The sequence below is a fragment of the Oryzias latipes genome, chromosome 18 (assembly GCF_053564925.1).
Source record: "Oryzias latipes strain Hd-rR chromosome 18, Olatipes_Hd-rR_3.1".
Lineage (NCBI taxonomy): Eukaryota > Metazoa > Chordata > Actinopteri > Beloniformes > Adrianichthyidae > Oryzias > Oryzias latipes.
The window spans coordinates 1335139-1356288 of record NC_136254.1 but is presented as its reverse complement, the minus strand read 5'-3'; the positions used below and the strand labels follow the sequence as shown (position 1 = coordinate 1356288).

General features: G+C 47.9%; 1 protein-coding gene and 1 long non-coding RNA gene across 4 annotated transcripts in view; both read left to right on the top strand.

Annotated features, from left to right (window-relative positions):
* The window catches only part of lrch4 (leucine-rich repeats and calponin homology (CH) domain containing 4), a 41008-nt gene extending 29926 nt beyond the window's left edge, over window positions 1–11082 (top strand). For 2 of the 3 annotated variants that reach the window (XM_011487805.4, XM_078936582.1), the window contains exons 6-17: window positions 876–960; window positions 1630–1765; window positions 1839–1933; window positions 2008–2060; window positions 4606–4758; window positions 4884–4952; window positions 5047–5101; window positions 5177–5240; window positions 5402–5601; window positions 7691–7828; window positions 7898–7975; window positions 8110–9814. In XM_011487805.4, the coding sequence (XP_011486107.1) occupies window positions 876–960; window positions 1630–1765; window positions 1839–1933; window positions 2008–2060; window positions 4606–4758; window positions 4884–4952; window positions 5047–5101; window positions 5177–5240; window positions 5402–5601; window positions 7691–7828; window positions 7898–7975; window positions 8110–8322 (1339 nt within the window). In that variant the 3' untranslated portion in view covers window positions 8323–9814. Of the gene's footprint in view, window positions 1–875; window positions 961–1629; window positions 1766–1838; window positions 1934–2007; window positions 2061–4605; window positions 4759–4883; window positions 4953–5046; window positions 5102–5176; window positions 5241–5401; window positions 5602–7690; window positions 7829–7897; window positions 7976–8109; window positions 9815–10900 lie in introns of those variants that run through there. The other variant, XM_011487806.4, reaches the window with a different exon arrangement.
* A 649-nt stretch (window positions 11083–11731) lies between these two features.
* Window positions 11732–13948, top strand: LOC144987251 (uncharacterized). The gene is made up of 2 exons (XR_013651125.1): window positions 11732–13669; window positions 13788–13948. It is a non-coding gene; the product is annotated as an uncharacterized LOC144987251 (long non-coding RNA).
* Window positions 13949–21150: the final 7202 nt, after the last annotated feature.

Here is a 21150-nt window from a genome sequence, read left to right as displayed (position 1 = left end):
AGTAAAAACCCCAAATAACCAGAGCGGTGCAGCGCTCTGCTGTTGGCAAAATGACTGATCTGAAATGAGAGTTTCCAAAAGATAAACATGACTTCAGTCCCTAAAGGATCAGCGGCTACATAGCAGGTCAAAGTCTGACCTTTGCTTAGACTTCTTCACATGTATTTCTGCCTGGTTATGCTGCAGCTCTGACGTCTCTGCAGGAAACACGCTCGCTCAGACGTGTTTGGTAACGCCTTATCTGCCAGGAGATTACAGCCTCGCGTGAAACGCCGCTCGCTTCTACGCCGTGTGTCTGAGTCCAGACCCGCGGGCCGCCCGGCCTTCCGCCTTCGGCCTGCGTGGTGGCGTCCGGTCACCACGATGCTCTGCTCGCGCCCCCCCCTCTGTGATGGGGATGAACTCACCCATGAACTTCCTGAGGGGTTTCTCAGACAGAAAGATGTTTTCACTTCAGAAAACAGAACTTTAGAAATCACAAAGAACCGTCTTCGAGGCGTCTCCAGTTCCACTTTCAGGCATCGGAGCGACAAACGGAACTTCAACACAAACTTTCCTTCTTCACTTTTTTCCAGCTGCTTCATGTTTTCCTTCTTCTTTTTGCCTGTTATCAGTCCAAGGGAAACATTTTGAATAGAAATTCACATGGAAGGTTCTGGAAAAGGCAGCATTTGTTAGTTTTTGGTTCTGGTAAATCCAGGTGGAACTCACACAGTAAGGTCATTTCTCACACGCTGAAGCCGTCCGGCCCGTTAGGCATCTGTCAGAACAGGAAATGAGGAAGAGGAGGCCGGTCCCTTTGGATCAGCGGCTGCTCCTGCTGGTGTGAGAGCGGCTGGCCTTCAGTCTGACTCACTGCTTTGGTTTCCCTGCAGCCTGTCGGACCACGAGCTGTTCACCAACCTGGACTCTGGCTTCAACAGCGTGGACAGCGGCAGCAAGCGGTGGTCCGGGAATGAGGTAAAGTTCTGGACGGACTCTGTGGCTCAGAGAAACGAAAGGAGGATTTCTGAATGTTGGTGAGGGCAAGGCAGCAGCAGCAAGGAGTGATTTGAAGGTTCTCCCGACGGGTTGTAAATGTTTTCATGGTCTTGGGCGTCTTATTTAAGGGACTTTTCAGGTTTGAGCCCTGGGGGACCTGGGGGTCCTCCGGCCCTTTTGTCCCTAAGGTATCAAAACACGGGGTGATGCATCGTTCCTCATCCTGTTCCTCGTGGAACAGCCTCAGGACCGCAGAGGTTTTTAAGAAGACCCCATTGTTTATGTAAGGGTTAATGGCCTTCGAGGTGTGCAGTATCACTTTTTAACGCACGCCGTGGAAGCCTGGTTGCTTCCGTGAAGTGCGTTAAAAAGTGATAATGCACACCTCGAAGGCCATCAAGCCGCTAATACCATGATCACTTACAAAGAAATAAATAATCAATCACCACGCCACAGGCCCTTTGGCTCACAGTAGTGGAGCTCCGTGCTGTGGGAAAACACGATCCGCGCCGTTTCTTGGTGGGGACGGTTGGGTTTGATGTCGGATTTTGTCGACCCGGTGAAAATTTAGACTCTGAGTGGAGGGGGGCGGAGCTTATGCAGTCACACAGTGCTAGCTGACCGAGTCTCTGTGCTCTGTGTCGTCAGTCTGCAGATGATTTTTCTGAACGCTCTCTTCGCTTGGCCGAAGTCAGCCGGGATCAGACAAACCTGGAGGAGGAGGAGGAGGAGGAAGAGGACGGCCGCTCCCTGCCAGCTACCAACAGAGGAGGAAAACTCTGCTGTAAATCCACTTTTAGAATGAAGGCATCAAAATGTGTTTTTAGCTCCTTTAAGAGGATGTTTCTGTTCATCAGGTAATGGAGAAGCAGAGCAGGTGGACTTCATCGACAGCAATGTTACAGAGGAAGAGGAGGAAGAGCTCCAGATAGATGCCCCCACACCGCCTCTGGTACCGTCAGACGGCCTTTTCAGCGTTTTGGGTTTTCTGATGAGACCGTTGATGGTTGTATGATTAACCTGCAGGAGCAGAGAGGAACATCTTCATCGTCTCAGAGCCAGGACTCGGCAACAACCAGGTCAGTGTCTTCTAGTCAGGCTCCTCTGTGGAGCAGGAACGACCAGACTAGATCCGTGTTTGTAACGGAGGGTCTGCAGGTCTTTCCCTGCTGTGGAGTCACATGACCACATTTGGAGGTTTGAATGTTAGCCTGGTCTGCTGAAAACCCAGAAACTGTAGGCAGACTCTTCCTCTTTCAGCCCTTCTTCATCCTCTGACAGGCTCACCTCAGGGGTCAATGAGAGGGCTGGGAAAAGTCAACAGACTGCTGCAATAGAACCAGATAGAATAGAATGAGATACAGTAGAATAGGATAGAATAGAATGAGATATAATAGAATAAAATGAGATGAAATATAATAGTAAAGAATAGAATAGATTTAGTATAGAATAGATCAGAATAGATATTGATAGGATAGAAGAGGATAAGAATTGTCTGTTTTACTTTGGCTCATAATGTAAAAGAATAAAGCAAAGGTAAACAATGGAGCTGCAGAATCTGGTGCGATCCAGAGGCGGTTGTGAGCGTGACCCGGTGAGGTCCGGCTGTCCAGCAAGCCCCCCCAGCAGAACCTCGTGGGCTGCTGTGTCCTCATGTGGTTCTGCAGACCAGCAGCCTCTGAACTTCCTGCTGATCTCCAACGGACACACAAAGCTTCTCTGTGTGGAATCAGTCACGTCTTTGACCTGCAGGTCATCCAGTTGGCTGTGGACTAATGGTTTGTTCTTTGTGAAGACGTCACAAAGCTTCTGCAGAGAAAAACATTTAGACGCACGGACTGTGACCTCTCTGCTGGATTACTGACATTAGCTTTCAGTGTCTTACACTTTATCTCTGTACACTGAACAGATCCAGTGTGTGGCCTACAAATGTGTTTTCTGAGCAGGAACAGTCGGTGCTGCTTAAAGCAGGCCGGTCCTCACCGACCCTCTGGTTGATTTCCTGCACCGCGTAATAAAATAGGAACCTTCATTTCATCTTTTCATGGTGATTATCTTTTGGTGAATTAAGACATATTTGTTCTTAGATATTAAATAAATATGACAGCATTTTAAATCGATTCAAGCGACATGAAATATGGTGATAATTGGATTCTTTTCCTCCTACATGGTCCTGCTCTACAGAGTCTTTTAGGCGTTAGGGAATAGTGAGGAAGTCAGACACAGCTTCAGTGTCCCAGAGGAACCTCTGACCTCATGCGACCCACGGCCGTTCTTCATCAGCCATCAGCTCCCGCCAAAGCCAACATCCTCCCTCACCGTCTCCATGACCAGCAGGACTCGCTCCTGCCGTTTGCTCCTCCTCCTCCTCGGTCAACCGTGGACGCTCCAGATTCTGGCCGCTGCACTTCCTGTGGGACTTCTAATAATAGAGCACCAGAGGCGGTGATGGAAGCGAGAGGGACTTCCTCTCCGCTGATCCAGTTTTTGAGTCAAACACGCAGGAAGGACTTCCACACGCGTGTCCTACATGTGCTGGCATCACAAACGGTAGCAGCCAGGACTCCTAATGGTCTTTGGGGTTTAGTCTATGTCCTGCTGTTCTTAAGCCTGTTATTATAAACTATGTCCAAATATAAGATCATATATTCCCTTTGATATTTTCTTATCAAATATCAGTTATTTCCAGCTTTTCCCTACCCGGAAGTAAGACGACTGAATCCCTCAGGCTCCGCCTTTCTCTTCTTGTGGGTGCCGCCCATTTCATGACATCATCCTAGAGTCGGCCTCAGCAGCGTGTCTGAGTTTCTGCCATGAAAACAAAACATCTGAACTTCTGCAAAGACGGGCGTTCATGTCGTCCATAGAAAATGAAAGTAGTTTAGCCGATCACCGCTAGCTCCACGGAGAAAGGGGCGTGTCTGTCAGCCTAGGGGCGGGGCTGGCAGCGCAGACTCTTCCTGGAAGGGGCGGTTCCCCACTCTGTGATGTCATAACGTGAGGATCCACTCGTTTTGGTGGATTAGGAGGGGCTGGTGCTCAGAGAGGAGGTTGTTAGAGTAACACTCTGATCAAAATTCCACTTTGGGGATTTTTTGGTGAGGAATGCGGATTATATTACTCTGAAAAGCGAGAGTTGATTTGAAGGATAAAGGCCCTTTAGGTAAATTGCTGAAGAGTCTTAAGAGTCTTTTCTGTCATAAACATCAGTTGGTTTCTGGCTGTGGACGTTTTTTTGTTAACTTCTGCAGGAGGAGCAAACCAACCGTACTCGCTTTTCATCTCCATTAATGGATGCTGGAACTATTTTAGTATTCTATTATTTTCTATTCCTGTCTGGGGTCACGGGGTCACAGGGACACTAGAGATCACTCAGTTACTGGTGGGGGGAGGAAACTTTCTCTCCGCACACTTCTCCAGTCCATCAATTTCATCAGATTCTGCAGCTTTTTAGTTGTAGGGTCCAAATCGGATCAGCAGTTTCTCCCGTAGGACTGAAATTCCTCCTTAGGGTGGAGTTCAAATCTCCTCCTCCACAGATTTGGAGCCTCATTCAGCCTGATGAACATCCTCGGCTTCATGTGTCGTGGATTCAAGCCCTGCGTCTCTTCGTCTGTCTTCCAGATCCAGCCTCCACATTGAGGTGGACTCCAATGCTTCAGCTTCCCCGTTGCCCCAGTCGCCCTCCAGCCCCAGCCTGGAGGAGCGCAGAGGCCCCAGCACCCTCTTCATCTGGCAGGAGAGAGAGCGGCTGCAGCAGCAGAAGCAGAAGGCCGGGTAGGCAGAACCTGGACGGCTTCTCCTCTCTGACAGCAGTAGTGCATGCAGTTATCACATTGTGGAAGTGAAACCCATAAGAAAATGATCTCTGACAAATGCCCCCATGCGGAAACTCTCTGCAGTTTGTTGAAGTCGTCAACCAAGACAGGAAATGTGGCAACGCCGGCGCCACAAACAGGAAGCAGCTCATGGTAAGTGGAAGCCATAGAACGGATGAAAGTGCCAACGATCCAGGTCGACCAGCAGCGTCTTCAGCTTGAAACCGCTGTCTCTGTCTCCCCCTAGTGGTAATTCCCCAGAAAACGGCGGCACGCCTGCGGGGCTGCGGCAAAGATGTGTGGTGAGTGTCCGTCCTGAGGCCGAAGCCGGACGTCTGCGTGTTCTCTGCTCTAACGTAGACGTTCTGTCACGACAGAGCGCCGAGCAGATGAGCATGACGCCCCCCACCGGGCCGCCTCCGCACCCCAGCAGCAGAACAGGTACAACCCCCTCCCCAAGGGGGAAACTGTAGAAAAGCAGACAGCAGGAAGGACTGAGTTTCTGAAGGAGCTTTGGTGCTCATCTACCTTCTGCTGGTTTGATTCCCTCCACTTTCTCTGTCCTTTTCTAAAATGACGCCGCTCTCTTCTCTCTGAATCAGACATGCCGTCCTCCCCGAAGGCGTCCTCTCCTCCTGGTCAGGCTCAGAAGCCCAACAGCTTCCTGTTTCGCGGCGCCTCACGGAGCAACGTCAAACCCACGCAGGCCGTCTTCACTCTCGGGGAGTCTGGCCGCAGCGAATCACGGACGACGCTGCGCTCGTCTAAGGAGGACAGGCCGGACGTGATCCAACTGCGGAAGGTAACCGCCGACACGCCGGCTTCACCGTAACACCAGGTTCCGGGAATGTCTCTCCATAGTCTCATCATCATCATCATCATCATCATCATCAGCACCTTCTACCTCCAGCCAAGGAAACCCAAAGTGCTGAAAACATAAAGACCAAAACATACAAGAATGTAAAGCATAAAACCAAATGAAACATCGTATAGACATAAATAGAAAAGAATAAAAAGCATAAAATCAATACAGAGATTCAAACCAGGGCTGATGCTGAAACGGAGGAACAATTCTCTTCTCAAACTCTCCAAAGTGTGACCTCTATAATCACCAGGAGCAACTGGCTCCACAGTTTAGGAGCCGACAGCAGACGCTCGATTCCCCGTTTCTGACGGGACCATTAACACAAGCTGGACGGTGGAACACAAGGACTTTAGGGGGGGGGGTCTCTTAAAAGCAGACTGCGGAGGTGAGAAGGTGCCGGACCTGTCAGGGACTTAAAGGACCAGAATTTGAATAAAAACCAAATATTTCACTGGCAGCCAGTTCAAAGAGGCTAAGATGGGGTTATGAAGTCAAACTTCTTTGACCCACAAATAAGTCTGGCTGCTGCCTTTTGAACTGGCTGCAGCCAGACTGTGGATGCTTTGGCTAAGCCAGCATCTAAAGAACTGCAACCATGTAGTCTGGATGACAGGAAGGCATGGACGACCATTTCAAGGTCGGTTTTTGATCTAAAGGACTCGATTCTAGCCAGACGTCTGATAAAAACCTACTTGATGGACTTTTAGCTTTAGGCCCCCAGTCCTGAAAGTGAAGGTTAGTGTCCTCCAGCTGACAGAGGAAGACCTGAACGTCAGATGTTTCCTTCAAAACCACAGAACAAACCTCCCTGGATTCAGGTTTAGCAGTAAAGAAGAACTGCTGCCTATTTACCATAGAAGGGACATGGATGTAGTTTGGAGTGTTCCTGCCCCAGGGGGAGGAGTTTAAATACCTTGGGGTCTTGTTAGTGAGGGAGGGACGATCGGAGCGTGAGATTGACAGGTGGATTGGAGCAGCGTCCGTAGTCATGCGGTCGCTGTACCGCTCCATTGGGGTGGAGAGAGAGCTGAGCCAGAGCCGGTCGATCTTCATTCCAATCCTCACCTATGAGCTCTGGGTCATGACCCAAAGAACCAGGTCCAGAATACCAGCGGCTGAAATGAGCTTCCTCTGTAGGGGGGCTGGACGCTCCCTCAGAGACAGGGGGAGGAGCTCAGTCACCCGGAGAGCTGGGAGTAGAACCACTTCTCCTCCACATCCAGCTCGGGCATCGGATGCCTCCTGGACGCCTCTTTGGGGAGGAGCTCTGGGCAGCGTCCCACCGGGCGGAGGTCTGGTCTGAATTCATGTTTGGAGGAAGAACAATGATGAGAACCATCCCAAGAACACCCTCCCTACTGTGAAGCACGGGGGTGGCAGCATCATGCTATGGGGGGGTTTCTGCAAACGGGACAGGACGACTGCACCGCATTAAGGAGAGGAGGACCGGGGGCGTTTTGGGGACCAACCTCCTCCCCTCAGATGCTGAAGATGGGTGGTGGTCGGTTCTTCCAAAGCCCCCAGCCAGGAGAACCAAGGAGTGGCTGCATAAGAAGCAGATCCAGGTTCTGGAGCTTCTCAGCTGCAGCCCAGAATCCTGACTGACCTAGAGGAGATCTAAGAGGAGGAATGGGCCAAAATCCCTCCAGCAGTGTGCAAACCTGTGAGAATCACAGGAAGCGTTTGACCTGTGGAGTCCCAAACAAAGAGGACTGAACCAAATGTGAACACGGGTTCTCTAACGGGTTCACAGACTTCTTTGCTTCAGCCAATCAGAGACCATTGAATGACCTTCCATCAGATTGATCACATTCAATGGGAGCAGGAATTCTGAATGGATGTTCTTTAGTCACATTTTCTTCTGTCATTTTCTTGTTTTATGAGCTCTTCAGAGGAATCGCCGTCTTTCTAGAATGCGGGGTTTTAGGTTTTTACCCCACCTCCCAGCCTGATGCTGGGGCAGACGGCGAGCGGCCCGACCCGGTTTCTGAGCATGAACGTAAACTGAGCCTCTGTGGCCCCGCAGACCCTGGAGACCCGGCTGAAGACGACGCTCCCCGAGGATCTGGGCGAGGCTCTGTCCAACGGCGTCATCCTATGCCAGCTGGTCAACCTCATCCGACCGCGCTCCATCGCCATCATCCACGTCCCGTCGCCTGCAGTGGTGAGTGAGCTTCGTTCGTCAGGAGTTCTGGCAGAACAGAGTTTGGATCAGATCACCGTTTGTCTGCAGCCCAAGCTCAGCTCCCCCAAGTCTCGCCTCAACGTTGAAAACTTCATCGCCGCTTGTCGCAAGCTGGGAGTTCCTGAGGTGAGTCTGATCCTGGCGGCGCCTGATGGCGTGCCGATGACTGAGCGGGGCGTCCCGTGAGCCCGTACGCCTGTCCCCTGGCTCTGTCCTCTGGCCTTTTTAACCCTGTTGTGTTGTGTGTGTCGTTTGTCCAGACTGAAGTGTGTGCGTGCTCTGATGTGCTTCTGTGTAAGCTGTCCGCTGTGCTGCCGTGTGTGACGGCTCTGCTGACCACGGAGGAGGACCCCGTCAGCCGCCCCTCGCCGCCGCCGCCCCCTCTGTCCTCGCTGCTGTCGGCAGACTTCTTCTTCTTTTACTGCGCTGTCATGACTCTCCTCTGCGCCTTCTACTACTGCCTGCTGACCTAACGCTGGCCAACGCCACGGAGCCGCTCCACGCCGCCGCTCCTGCACAGCCACATCAGAGGAACCCGTTCAGAGCGTCAGCTGCTCAGACGCCGTAAGCCGCCGTGGCCTTAAGCCGTCCCCCTGGAGGACGTTTGTCTGCAGCTGCTCTGTGGCAGAAAGACGTTCAGCACTAAAGACAGATCCAGCAACACACAGCGGCGTTCAGAGCCCCCCCTCTGGCGGGAAAGGCGTTTGGACCCAACCGTTTTTCCTGCAGCTGCATGTTCTCTGCAGAAGCTGAAGTGAGCGTCCAGCCGTTAGTGAGGCTGAATTCACAGCCAGCGGCGTTTCTGCCTCAAAGGGACTCACTCTGTGGCTGAACTGTCGGTTTTTCTAGAAACGGTTCATCACACGGGTTTGTAAGGGTGGGGGTCCAGCTGACCCCCATCAGAAACAGAGTTCTGGAGCCGTGCACGGAAACCTTCCAGCCTGAGCGGTAAGGATGAACAGGAAGCTCCTCTTCAGGAGGGTGGGGGGAAAGCGTCAGAGCGGCGGCGTCTCGACCTTTGAGGCCGTGGACCGACCTGAGATGAGGCCGCTGTCGGATGTAGGCGGGGGAGGTGAAGCAGGGAGTCGGCGTCACGGTGGCCCCACAGACGGTACAGACCCTCTCTGGAGGTCAGGGGGGGGGGGTTCAGCCACTGAACCTGCTTGTATACATGTAAACAATCATTAAATTATTTCCTCTATTAATTTATCTGGATCTGTGTTCTGGTCTGTGGTGGCGCCTCGTTGAAGGGGTTCATTGGGGGAGGAGACTTTAGAATAACATGGATGGAAATGAGGAGCAGATCAGAGATGCTGATGGGACGACGGCTTTCTGAGGAATTCTGGTGTCGCCTTTGACTGACGGAAGCTTCAACAGAAACGGAGGAGAAACCTGCAGCTTCAGCTGGGGGGGGGGGAGCAGTGGAAAGGTTCCCCTGTGGAATCACCAGAAGCTGATGTTTTCCGTTCTGGTGGTTGGTCTGGGCCTGACCTCGTTGTTGTTGGACTCTTCCTTTCAGCTCTGACATCTCGGTTTCGGCGTTCCTGTTGTTGTTTTGAGGCAGAATCGTTTTCCTTCCAGACGGTGCTCAGCGGTTACTCGTGGCCGTTTGGCGTGCTGGCCGCTGTCACAGGGCGTTAAGGCCCGCCCAGCCTGACGGTCGACGGCCGGTCTGTTGTTTGCATGCTGGGATGGACGGACAGGCTGAGGAAGAGCCGTTTCCACGGCGATGCTCCTGGGTTTGGTTTGCAGTCACGTTTCCTCTCTGGGACGTCCGACTTGTTTCAGTCATTTCTCCAGTTTCCCGTCAGATGTATATTTTAATAATTTAAGGAGGACGAGGACTGTCAGCCACAGAGACGGCGTTGTTTTCTATTTATGAACTGCCTTTGTGTTACTTTCTACAAATCTTTATGTCAAATGTTTTCTTCCTGCTGTAAAGAGATGATTAAAAATGTAAATGTTTGTGCTCGCCTGCTGTCGTGCTTTTGCTTTATCGGCAAACGAGGGGGTATCTGCACCCCCCCATCAGAGTCCCCACGGTAAACGGACCAAAACCAACAAGCAAATGGGGGCGGGGGGGGTGCAGATACCCTGAAATGAGTCCTCTGCTCTGTGCTTCTAACCTTTGTTGACGCTCTCAGACGGCAGCACCTGACACCTGCCGGGACAGGTGAGTCCTCGGACCTCCGGTACCGCCAAAGCGCCGCCTCGGCGTTCCTCCTGCAGACGGAGACGTCTTGTCCGGCTCTGGACTTCCTGCTCTCTGCAAACGCGCTGCAGCGCTGTGGCTTGGTCAGTTGGGACGGTCGTCTCTGAGGACGACCGTCAGAGAGCGTAGACGTACAGAGAGTAGAGCGGCTGACCGAGGTAGGTGGACGAGCAGACGGCCCCTCCACTCAGAGGAGACGATGAGCATCAGTGGATGTGCAGTTTGACCTTTGCCCTCTGCATGTCCGGAAAAAGACTGTCAGGTTCCACGTTCAGGCACTGAGAAGAAAACATCCTAGATGTCTTAAAAGAACGTTTTCCTTATCGCCCCCAGAGATTCCAACAAGCCCCCCAGTGATGAGGCTTCAGTTGATGTTCACTGACTGATGCTTGAGCTCAAAGACGGTCTTTACTTTAACAATCTGCTGCTGCTTTTAGGAAAATCCCAAATCTTCACGTTGATTCTTCTTCTTCTTCCAATAAATCCAGTTTCAAAGAACATAAAGAAGAAATAAATGTCTGAGATGAAATGTTAATAAAAGAACAATAGAAAAAGCAGAAATTGAATCAAAGACAAGATCCTTTTCTTTACTTGAGGACGAAGCAGCTTGACGTCTGCCAGAAAACTCTTCTGAACAGTTTCCATGTTTTGTCAGCTTCACGCCAGCGCTCGTCTCCATCTCTAAAGTATTTGATTGATTTGTTCTCTAATCGATGTTTTCAGGCTGCAAACCCCCCCCGTCCCACAGGACGTTGTTCAGTATTGAGTTCCAAAGCTGAAGTTGACCTTTGAACCTGGAGGATCCCTTTCTTACTCTTTTCTTTTCCCGCCCTGGACAGGACGTGCTGTGCTCCCCCCAGCTGGTCACGGAGGACGAAGGCCTGCGCCGCCTCGCTCAGACCGTCCAGGCCTTGGTGGAGGCGACCAGCAGCAGGCCGGAGACGCGGTGACCTTCCACGGCGTGGAGCCGCCCGTCCCCGCTGTGTCGCGTCTTCCTAATAAAGCTGTACATGGCTCAGAATGAGAGGCTTTCTGAATTCTGTCCACTAAAGCCCCCCCCCACCCCAACACAGGCAGAGAAGCTCTGGTGATCATGTGGTTCTTCTGTCAATCAATCACCAGCTGGGGAACGTTTGGGTTTTAGGAGCTGCAGTTCACAGTTTGGACCTTCATTACACCAACCCCCCCCCCCCCAGAGTCCCGTCAGGCTTTGGACTCCGCCTCCTTTCTCTGGTCACATGTTTTTTCCCACATGAGCAGAAGCCCCGCCCAGTTTCCCAGACGGTCGTCTGCAGACGTTTACAGCAGTGGATGAGAACCAGAAGTAGAACCGGAACGACAGACGGACTCACAAACACCAGCGGTCCGGACTCACTGCTACACAAAAGAGACAAGATGACAACATCACAGTCACACTCTGGGAGGAAAAAGTAGCAACAATAAAAGATGCATAAAAAGCAAGGCGTGTAGCAGAAAGGGAGCATTAGGAACACCTGTGTGTGTGTGTGTGTGTGTGTGTGTGTGTGTGTGTGTGTGTGTGTGTGTGTGTGTGTGTGTGGGTGTGGGTGTGGGTGTGGGTGTGGGTGTGGGTGTGGGTGGGGGGGTGGGTGGGGGGGTGGGTGTGTGTGTGTGTGGGTGTGTGTGTGTGGGGGGGTGGGTGTGTGTGGGTGGGGGTGGGGGTGGGGGTGGGGGTGTGCGGTTCCATGTCTTTTTGCAGATGTTTGTTTGTTGTGTCTCCTCCTCTCAGACAAACATCATTTCATCCTCAAACACGTTTCTCTGGATGTCCAGGTGAGTCCAGGTGACACTGACTCCTGTCTGAGGCTCTCAGCTTCCCTCCGTTCTGCTGCAAATCACCCAGAATGAAACACAAAGTGACGGCAGACCTCAGTGTGCTGAAAACCATCAACGACGGAGCGTTTCTGTTCTGTTTCCCATGAAGACTGGAGACATTCCAGAGTGTCAACTACAACACAACTAAACACAAAGTACACAAACTGGAGGACAAACGTCTCAGCTGTGTGTGAACTAACGTTCACATCAATGTCAATAGACAAACAACCCTCATCTCTAATTTACTAGCAGAAAAGGTTTCTTTCTTTCTTTCTGCATGTGCAAAACCAAACCTTTATGGACTCACCATCAGCACAGAGTTTCACCAGCAGGTGGCAGCAAATCAACACCTGTGCAGTAAAATCAGGCCGTTTGCCCCCTCCCTCCTGCATTAGTCACATTTTTACATGGACTCTGGAGGCGGGGTAGTGGTCAGCACTGTCACCTGACAGCAAAAGGTCCTGGTTCAAATCCTGGCTGGACCTTCTGTTGGAGTTTGCAGCTCTCCTTATGTTTTGTTCTTGGGTTTTCTCCAGCTGCTTCCCAGAGTCCAAAATCCCTGAGCTGATGGGATCTGTGGTGAAAGGATGGATGGACGGACAGAGAGATGCATGATTGACGGGAACTCTAGAGGAGAATCTAGAATTTATGGAATCTTCCATAAATCTAAATTCCCTTCAAAAAATCTTTCAATACTCAATTGAAAGAAAATGTTGAAATATTCCAACGTCTCCAGTAAAAGCAGGTGAAAGCCTCCAGGTTGCATGAAGGAAACGTTTCCGGAGGTGAAATCCAAGTCTGAACTCGCCGGCAGGTGAGTCACCGAGCAGAGAGCTGGACGGTGGGTGGAGGACGTTTCTGCATCAACAGGAGGAGCTGCAGTTTACCTCCATCAATGACACCCCCACATTTTTTACCCCCAAACTTTATCTGTTTTATGTAGAAAGTGTACAAAATGTCCGTCTAATTACAGATATCAGTTACAGTAGAGGTACTTAAGCAGAATCTCCTTTAAAAACTGAAATAAAAGAGCAGAAACAAACAAACAGAACACGCAAAAACAACCACAAAAAACACACCAACTCTCCTTTAAAGCTTCAGAAAATGTAATACACTTCAACAATTATAATATAACACAGATTCATCAGTAGAGTAAATGAAAATAAGCAAAACATAATCATGCATGAGATGAAACCAGAGAAAACAGAACATCTCAGCGCTTTAGGTCCACCTTCTAACCACGATAGGAGACAGAAACGCCTGTGTTTCCATGACAACAACGATGCGGGTCAGTTCACTCCATTCTAGTCATTATGAAGGAAACATCTGCTAGAAATGAGAAGGACTGGATTCCTGAACAGACGGTTTTTGTGAGTCTGTAGACGTCGCCTCTCAGGCTGATCCAGGAAATGACATCACAAGTCAAGGTTTGACTCTGGCATCTTTTTAAAATCTGAGGCTAGAAACGTGTTTATCTTCTTAATAAACTATTCATTGGTTTATTACAGGCTTATTGCAAGACTAGCTAGTAACCAGAGATTACTCTAAACATCACGTTTGACAATAACACACAATCACATATTCTACTAGAGGGCTTCACACCAAACCTCTCAACACTCCCACTCAGGTCGAACAGTCAAACATTAATGCTGTGACTACAGCGTGTCAAACATCCAACCTGATCTCCTCAGTTTGAACGTAGACACCAGTTTGGTCATGATGTCATCTCTGCCATTCATCATCCTCCCTACAGAAAAGATCTTTCATATCCACACGTATGTATCTTTGTCATCGTCTCACTGTTTTGTGGTCTTTAAGCTGAAGCCATTGGTCTGTTCTGTTTCTTTGAGAAAATGTGGCCCATTGCTTCCTTCCCCTGTCATTCTGCCCCAGGGCAGCTGAGGTACCTCAGTAATGACGGACGCACTGGAAGACCTTTGAGCGCCAGAAAGACGGCCGTCAATCAGGCAGCAGAAGATGGAAAACCAACGTTGGACAATGCTCAGAATATGGACCCTGTGATTTCACAGCATTACCTTATAATGATAATAAAAGATGCTTAATCAATTATTGAAGATGGTTAAAATGATTGATCTAATGAAATGACTTCACTTACGTACTTCAAATATGGATTCATGATTTTTCCTTATGAAACATCATTTGCACATATTTTTAACTTTTGATACTTGATCAATTTATGCTATGAAGATTTTTGAAACAGTGTTATGTCTATTTAACTGATATAGTATTATTGTTAATCATATACATCATTTTATAAGTAAAATAATCTGCATATATTTTAGATAAATGATCTGCATTTGCCATGTTGATTTCTAAAATACTTATTTTTTACATAATAATTAAGTAATTCATCTTTGTCATGTGCTCTATTGATACTTCAGGATTCTTAATTCTGTCTGATAAAAGATATGAACTGGATATTGATAAATCATGTAATAAAATGGTTATGGGTATGGGTTATAACCCCCCCCCCCCGTTATGGGTATAACGGGGGGGGGGGGGGTATATAAATTCGCTTCCTTCCATTCCCTTTCAAGCAACATTTATTAAGATGTCTAATTATCCTCAGTTTGATAGGTCTTTGTATGAATGTATAACTGATGATTTTATTGTTGTTGTGTAGGATTCTTATTTGATTGCTTGAAATAAACCATTTTTACCCTTATTCTATCCTAGGCACTTTAACGTTGGGAGTTGGGTCATCTAGACCCACTAGACAGTGCTCTGAACTTTTTTTCTTCAATGATTTGTGATCTTCACTGGTGTCCATGGATTACATGAAATCTTTCCACCTTTATCCACCTTTGTCATGGTAGGGAGAACACCTCAATGGAAGGGGGGGGGGGTCATCTAAGATAGCACAAGGGTTAAATCAAATCAAATCATTATTATTATTATTATTGTTATTATTATATCTATTATTATCCCAGTGGTTGCTGGGTCTCCAAACTACATGCAGAAAACCACAAATCTGTAAAGTTCTGTGTTCTTTCCTTTGGCTGGATTTGCAAATCCTGAGTTTCCAGTCTGCAGACTGAGAACAGAGACTCCGTCTGGATAGGAGCATTTTCAACGACACAAATGCTCCAAAACTAGAACTGAGTTTCAGGAGGAAGAAGACATCCAGATGTGAGCAGCTGTTGTTGTTTGCTTGAGCAGAACTGCAGTTTGGAACCGTTCAAAGGAGACTCAAGCAGGCAAAAGAAACCCAATAATACCAGAGCAGAAGAATGAAGGAAGATCACGAATATAAAGCTATAAAACATGAAATTGTTTGTATTTCATGTAAAGAGAATGAAGTCAGTTTAGCTTCTTTGTCTTGTATTTATTACTACGGTGGTGAAGACAACAGATCTACTTCCACTGCTAAAATGTTTGTGTCAGTTTGAGATCTGATTTGGATAAGAAGGACTTTTCCTGCTTCTGTGAACAGCAGTGAGCTGTCAGGCAGAGCGGGAAGCTCTGCAGCTCGTCTCGTTTAGCAGCTGAACACAGACGGCCTGACAGCAGCTTGATCCTTCCTGACTGTCAGCTTTGCTGTGAGGGGGAGTCACAACAAACCGTCCCTGTCAGCCGCACAACAATTAGCTTCCTCTGTTTCAATTTGCTGCGTTTTGCTGAAGCTCTGGCTTCACAGGACGCAAACACTCCCCTCTGATCTGTGGGAACGCCATCATGGAGGAAGACGCTGTCCCAAAGACGCCCTGTCACTGCTTTCAGGTCCTTCAGGGACAGAATTCATGGACTATACTCTAAATATAACCATTAAAGTCATTTAAAGTGTTCACGTTCCACAAACCATGCAGATCAAACCAGAACAGAACATTTGGTCTGAAAACAACAGAATCTTAATTCAAGGAACACTTTGAAAATAGAAGCTGATCAACTGAAACCATAAACAGACACAACAAAGACATTTCTTTGACATTTGCCAATAGATAATCCCACTTTCTGAAATCAAAGCAGGTTAACTAAATGAATACAGAGAAGAAAAGAAAACCCCTGCATATGACTCTGTTAGGCCTTTTGGAGATAAATGACCTCTTGAACCCAGAAAAAACTGAGGTCATTATACTATAAAAACCTCAGAGATGCTCTGTCTGATCAGATAGTCTCCCTGGATGACATAAGTATAGCCCCCAATTCCACAGTTAGAAACCTTGGGGTTTTATTTGAAGTTAAAGTTAGAGTCCCACTATCTGTCACACACCTAGGTGTGGAACATTTGTTCTCCGCATTTGACCCCTCCCCTGGGGGAGCGGTGAGCTGCAGACACTCAGGAACCACTTGGTGGCGTGGACCAGGATTTATCATTTTATCCCTTGTTCTATCCTAGGCACTTTAACGTTGGGATTGTGGGTCATCTAGACCCACTAGACAGTGCTCTGAACCTTTTTTCTTCAATGATTTGTGATCTTCACTGGTGTCCATGGATTACATGAAATCTTTCCACCTTTATCCACCTTTGTCATGGTAGGAAGAACACCTCAATGGAAGGGGGGGGGGTCATCTATGATAGCACAGGGATAAATTTATGCTTGCATAGACTTTTCCTGTGTTTACCTGCACACACACTTGCACACTCCCACTGATGCGCACACACATATTTTCTTACACCTGTACAATAATAAAGGATCAGAAGCAGAAATTCCTGATGCCTGAGCAGCTGAAAGCTGAATTTCTGTACTTCCTGACCTTAAAGATCAGTGACTCACAGAAGCAGAAGCAGTTCAGAAAGTGTTTGAATTGGAGGAAAATCTGCTTCATTTTGCCTCAGACATTCTACCTGAGCTGCTTCTTACATCACAGCAAACACAGCAGACTCACAGGAATCCATTTGTGCTTCTGAAAGCAGTTGTGCTGCATGTTGAGCTCGACTTTGGGAGGAACTCTGTCTCCTCGGACAATGGCTCCTAGAAAAGGAAGAGCCTTTTCTCCCTCAAGTGTTCATTTTCCACTGTTGCTTCCCCTAAATGTGCTGGACGTCTGTCCCCTTAAATGAACTCAAAAGTGGCTGAAATGAAAAGCAGATTGGAAAATGAGTTTGTATTAAGAACACAAAAATGACAAAACGCAGGACTGGTTTGGATGGAAATGAATGCCAGTGAGGAAGCAGTCGGTCCAAACACAGGGCTTGGTTGTCCCAGAGGAAACCTGCTGAAACACAGTTTTTGCTCACCACACATCTTTGTTTTGCACAATCATCATTTCTTTTTGCAGTGTGGACACTTCAAGGCCTTTAAATGAATAACCTGGAAGAGCTGGGGAACAGTAAAGCTGGTCCCTCTACCTGCTGCTCTCTAGTTTTTTTATGTTGGTCACAAATCATCCACATAAACTATTAATAAAATGATGTTGTTGCTACTGGATTCATGAGGTGATCTCACTGTTGACATAATACAAAATCATCAGTATTTATGAACAGTTTTGTTTTTTTATCCCAAAAATATATGTTTAGTGCAAAAAAGAAGAAATGGCGGATATTTTCCCCATAAGTTCAGCCAACAAAAGAAGGAATTGAAAAAGAAAGAGATCTGCAGCTACGAAGCTCAAACCCAGTTGATTTCTTGAACTGTGTGTAGGACCGGCGCATGGAAACCAGCGTTCAATGCCCAGGAGTTGTGATGAGCCTGATCAGTCTGGGTCTCCCTGTGCCCGTCCCCAGCCCGGATAAAGTACAGGGTGGTGTCAGAAAGAGCATCCAGCATAAAACTCTGCCAAACCATCAGTGAAAGCCGATTGGCTGTGGTGAGCCGTGAGGGAACATGCTGAGAGGTGAACAGCAGTGTTTGTTCCAGACTGAGCCATGTTTCTGAATGATGATGTCTTTTTGTAAATGTTTGCATGTTTTGTGATCCCCTGCAAAAACACAACGTCGTGCTGTGATTGACAGGACGTTTGGAAGCTCTTCCCTCTTTGCTCCGTTCCCATCAAAGCTGCTGTTAACAATCCAGCTGCTTGCATGCATCAGGGGGCCGACAGAGCCCCCCTCCCTACCCTAAAGACACGGATCCCTGTTCAATACGTTTCACAGATCAATCACTTCTGACTGCCTAAAATCATGAAAATGTTCTCATAAACTGGAGCTCTGTGGCCTTTGGCTTGACACGGTGATGGGATGTTTTATTGTTGTTGTGAATTCAAAATGCATAACGTTCCTGTGAGAGAAATTCAAGTCTTTGGGATGCATCCGTGTCCTTTTCCCTCCTTGTTGGCCACACCCCCCCCAAACTGTCTGTTCTTCTGAACCACGAGGCCCTTTTGAAACGAATGTGACAGATTAATCCAAGGATGAAATGAGAAATCCTGCTTGTTCTGTCAGAGTCTTCATGCCTGCAGATCACAGAAAAAGGTCATATTAAGCTGAATGGAGGTTCTGGATTCTGTTGGAGGTTTTCTCAACTGAGTCACTTCATCCAGACTCATCTCCTCTTTTAGGAAGTACTTTGCAAAAGTTTGCTCAAGCGCATCTGAAAAATAAAGTGTTTTCAGTTGAAAACAGAGACTTAACACCTTTATACGTCAATAACTGGAACCCTGACACGTCCCTAAGAGTCATTCAAAGATAAAAGCTCTTGACCTCCCGCTAGTGTGTCCTGCACGCTGAGGGACAGCCTTGTGTTCACACATGGTGTTTGTTGTGAAATAACACACAACTGCTTTAATCTTCAATAGTTTTAAAGTATCTAAAGGTCGTATCAAACTGCCACTACGTGCATTTTATGCATTTTCCTCATTTCTTGCATGCTCAGATGTCTGTTGAGGGTTTCAGCCGACGGGTCTTTAAGTGGATTCAGTTTAGAGATGTTCAGAATTTTTGGTCGGTTGAAAATTATACAGATTATGTGTATTCTACATAGTTTATACACAATTATTGTGTAAATCTTACCCAGTTGTGCGTGATTTTTGTGTCTTTCCAGGAGCGTTCCACGTTTGTCTAACAGACTTTTCATGCATGAACCACTGATGTGTAACTTTTAGATCACGTATACGGCGCACAGATCACGTTCAGATGACATCATTGATGCATGAATCACTGATGAATTACAGATAAACATCACAATAATCACACGCTTCATGTTCTACGTTGGTTTACGTGTTCTTAGCGTGTTTATTCCTACTTCTTCTGGGGTTTTAACGTGGTTCATTCCTGATCCATCTGTGAACATTTCACCTAAAGACCACAACTTTCTGACTTTTTCCACGTAGATTCACGTCTGACCAGTTTACATCCGTGCCAAACGTATGTAGGGACTGTGGGACACGGCCTCAATCACGCAGGTGTCATTTTCATGGATTCTTTCTCTACATGCTGACAATGGTTCCACCTTAGAACCTGGTCAAGCGTTTAACATTCAGTATGAAAAAAGATGGAGGAGGTCCACCAAAGAAAAGCCTTATTGATTCATTTTCTCTTCTGTTTTATCAGACTGACAGGAGCCCCATGTGTCACAAAGGGACGACTCCCAGAGCCGTTTTTTGTTAGAAACCCCCCCATTTGTATGACATCATAAGTATATAATGTTTTTCCTGGAGTTCCAGTGGATGATGAGACATGTTATGAAAATTCCTTTCTGCCTTGTTTACCGTCAGGTTTAACAAAAACGAAGATCTGAAAACCTCACTGAACCAGAGGAAAGGGTCCAACACAGGGGTTCTCAAAGTGCGGCCCGTGGGGACATTTTTTGTGGTCATCAGTAAAAGAGAGCCAGAGCAGGTTCCTTTGAGGAAAAACGTTGTTGGCAACAAGAAATGAATGACCCTGGGGGTATTTCAGGTTGGAAACTCGAGCAGTGCGTTTACCTGGTGACTCCTCCCTGCAGGCGGTTCAGTCTAATCAACTCACCTGTACAGGGTCCTACTAAAGAACCAGGTGTGGTCCAATCCCCCTTCTTCCATTTCCGCGAGCTCTGCGTTCGTCACCCCCCACCCCCCTCCTCCCCGGCTTCCACCTGTGAGCTCCATTAGGGGTAGATTAATACCCAAAGTTTTCTATGGAGATCTTTGTTTTATGGATCTGAAAGGAGCTTTATGCCAAACTAAAAGAAACATGGAATAAATCTTCTTTACTGCATGAGTTGTCAGACTGAAAAGACACTTTCAAGCTAAGTGGACAAATGCTTACTTGGTCGTACCTCATGGGCAGTGCTCAATGAATTCAATATAAATCACCACTATGTTCCAAATCATACAAACTATGAGAAATTTACCGGTGATGAGCGCAACATTTAGCTCCAACAACTCCAACGAGGCTGTCCTGCACAGCAGATGTTTACAAAAATGGCCCAGCGCTGCTAGCCCTTCAGCGACGGGGAATTTGTAAAATGAACGTTTGCTGAAAGCAGCTGACATTGTTTGTCCAGAGCAAAAGAAATTCTGTCAAATGATACAACTACTAGACGAGTAGAAGATCTGGACAGCAACCTCCAGGAAAACATCTGGAGGGTCTGGGTAACTGTAGAAATGACACTTGGTCATTAAAGTTGTTAAAAACTACCTTTTCCTGTTTATCCTTCTTTCTTAACCAGAATTGGCCCCCAGTCTAAAGTTGAGTTCCTAATTTGGCCCTCCACTACAAATGAGAAGCCCTGCTCTAAGTGTTTGGGGTCGTCTGTTTTAGAACCAAAGTTTGCTGATTGTGCGTCTGCGTCTGCGTCTGCTCTGGAACTGCTCAGAACGACACTGGAGACACGCCGAGTCCTCCGTCTGTTCTCGGCTCTCTGACGTCGTGTGCCAGGAAGGAAACTCGGAGCACACAGGATCCCGAATGAATCTCTACAGACCAAGCGGTTGCTAACAACGTCTGTGAATGAGCTGAACTCAAAGACACCATGGAGGCTCATAGAGACGGGTAGAAGAGGAGACGGAGGGGAAACGCTCCTCCTGAAGAGCTGACGGGTGTCTTGAAGACGTTCAGAGAGTTTGAACTGACTTATGCAGCTGCTGTTCACAGCAGAAGCTCCCAGCAGGAAGTCCTCATCTGGAGGTTCCTGCTTCCAGCAGGAAGTCCTCATCTGGAGGTTCCTGCTTCCAGCAGGAAGTCCTCATCTGGAGGTTCCTGCTTCCAGCAGGAAGTCCTCATCTGGAGGTTCCTGCTTCCAGCAGGAAGTCCTCATCTGGAGGTTCCTGCTTCCAGCAGGAAGCCCTGATCTGGAGGTTCCTGCTTCCAGCTGGAGGTCCTCACGTCCCACCTGGGTGGATCACACACAGGCTGAACATGATGCAAACATGAGCC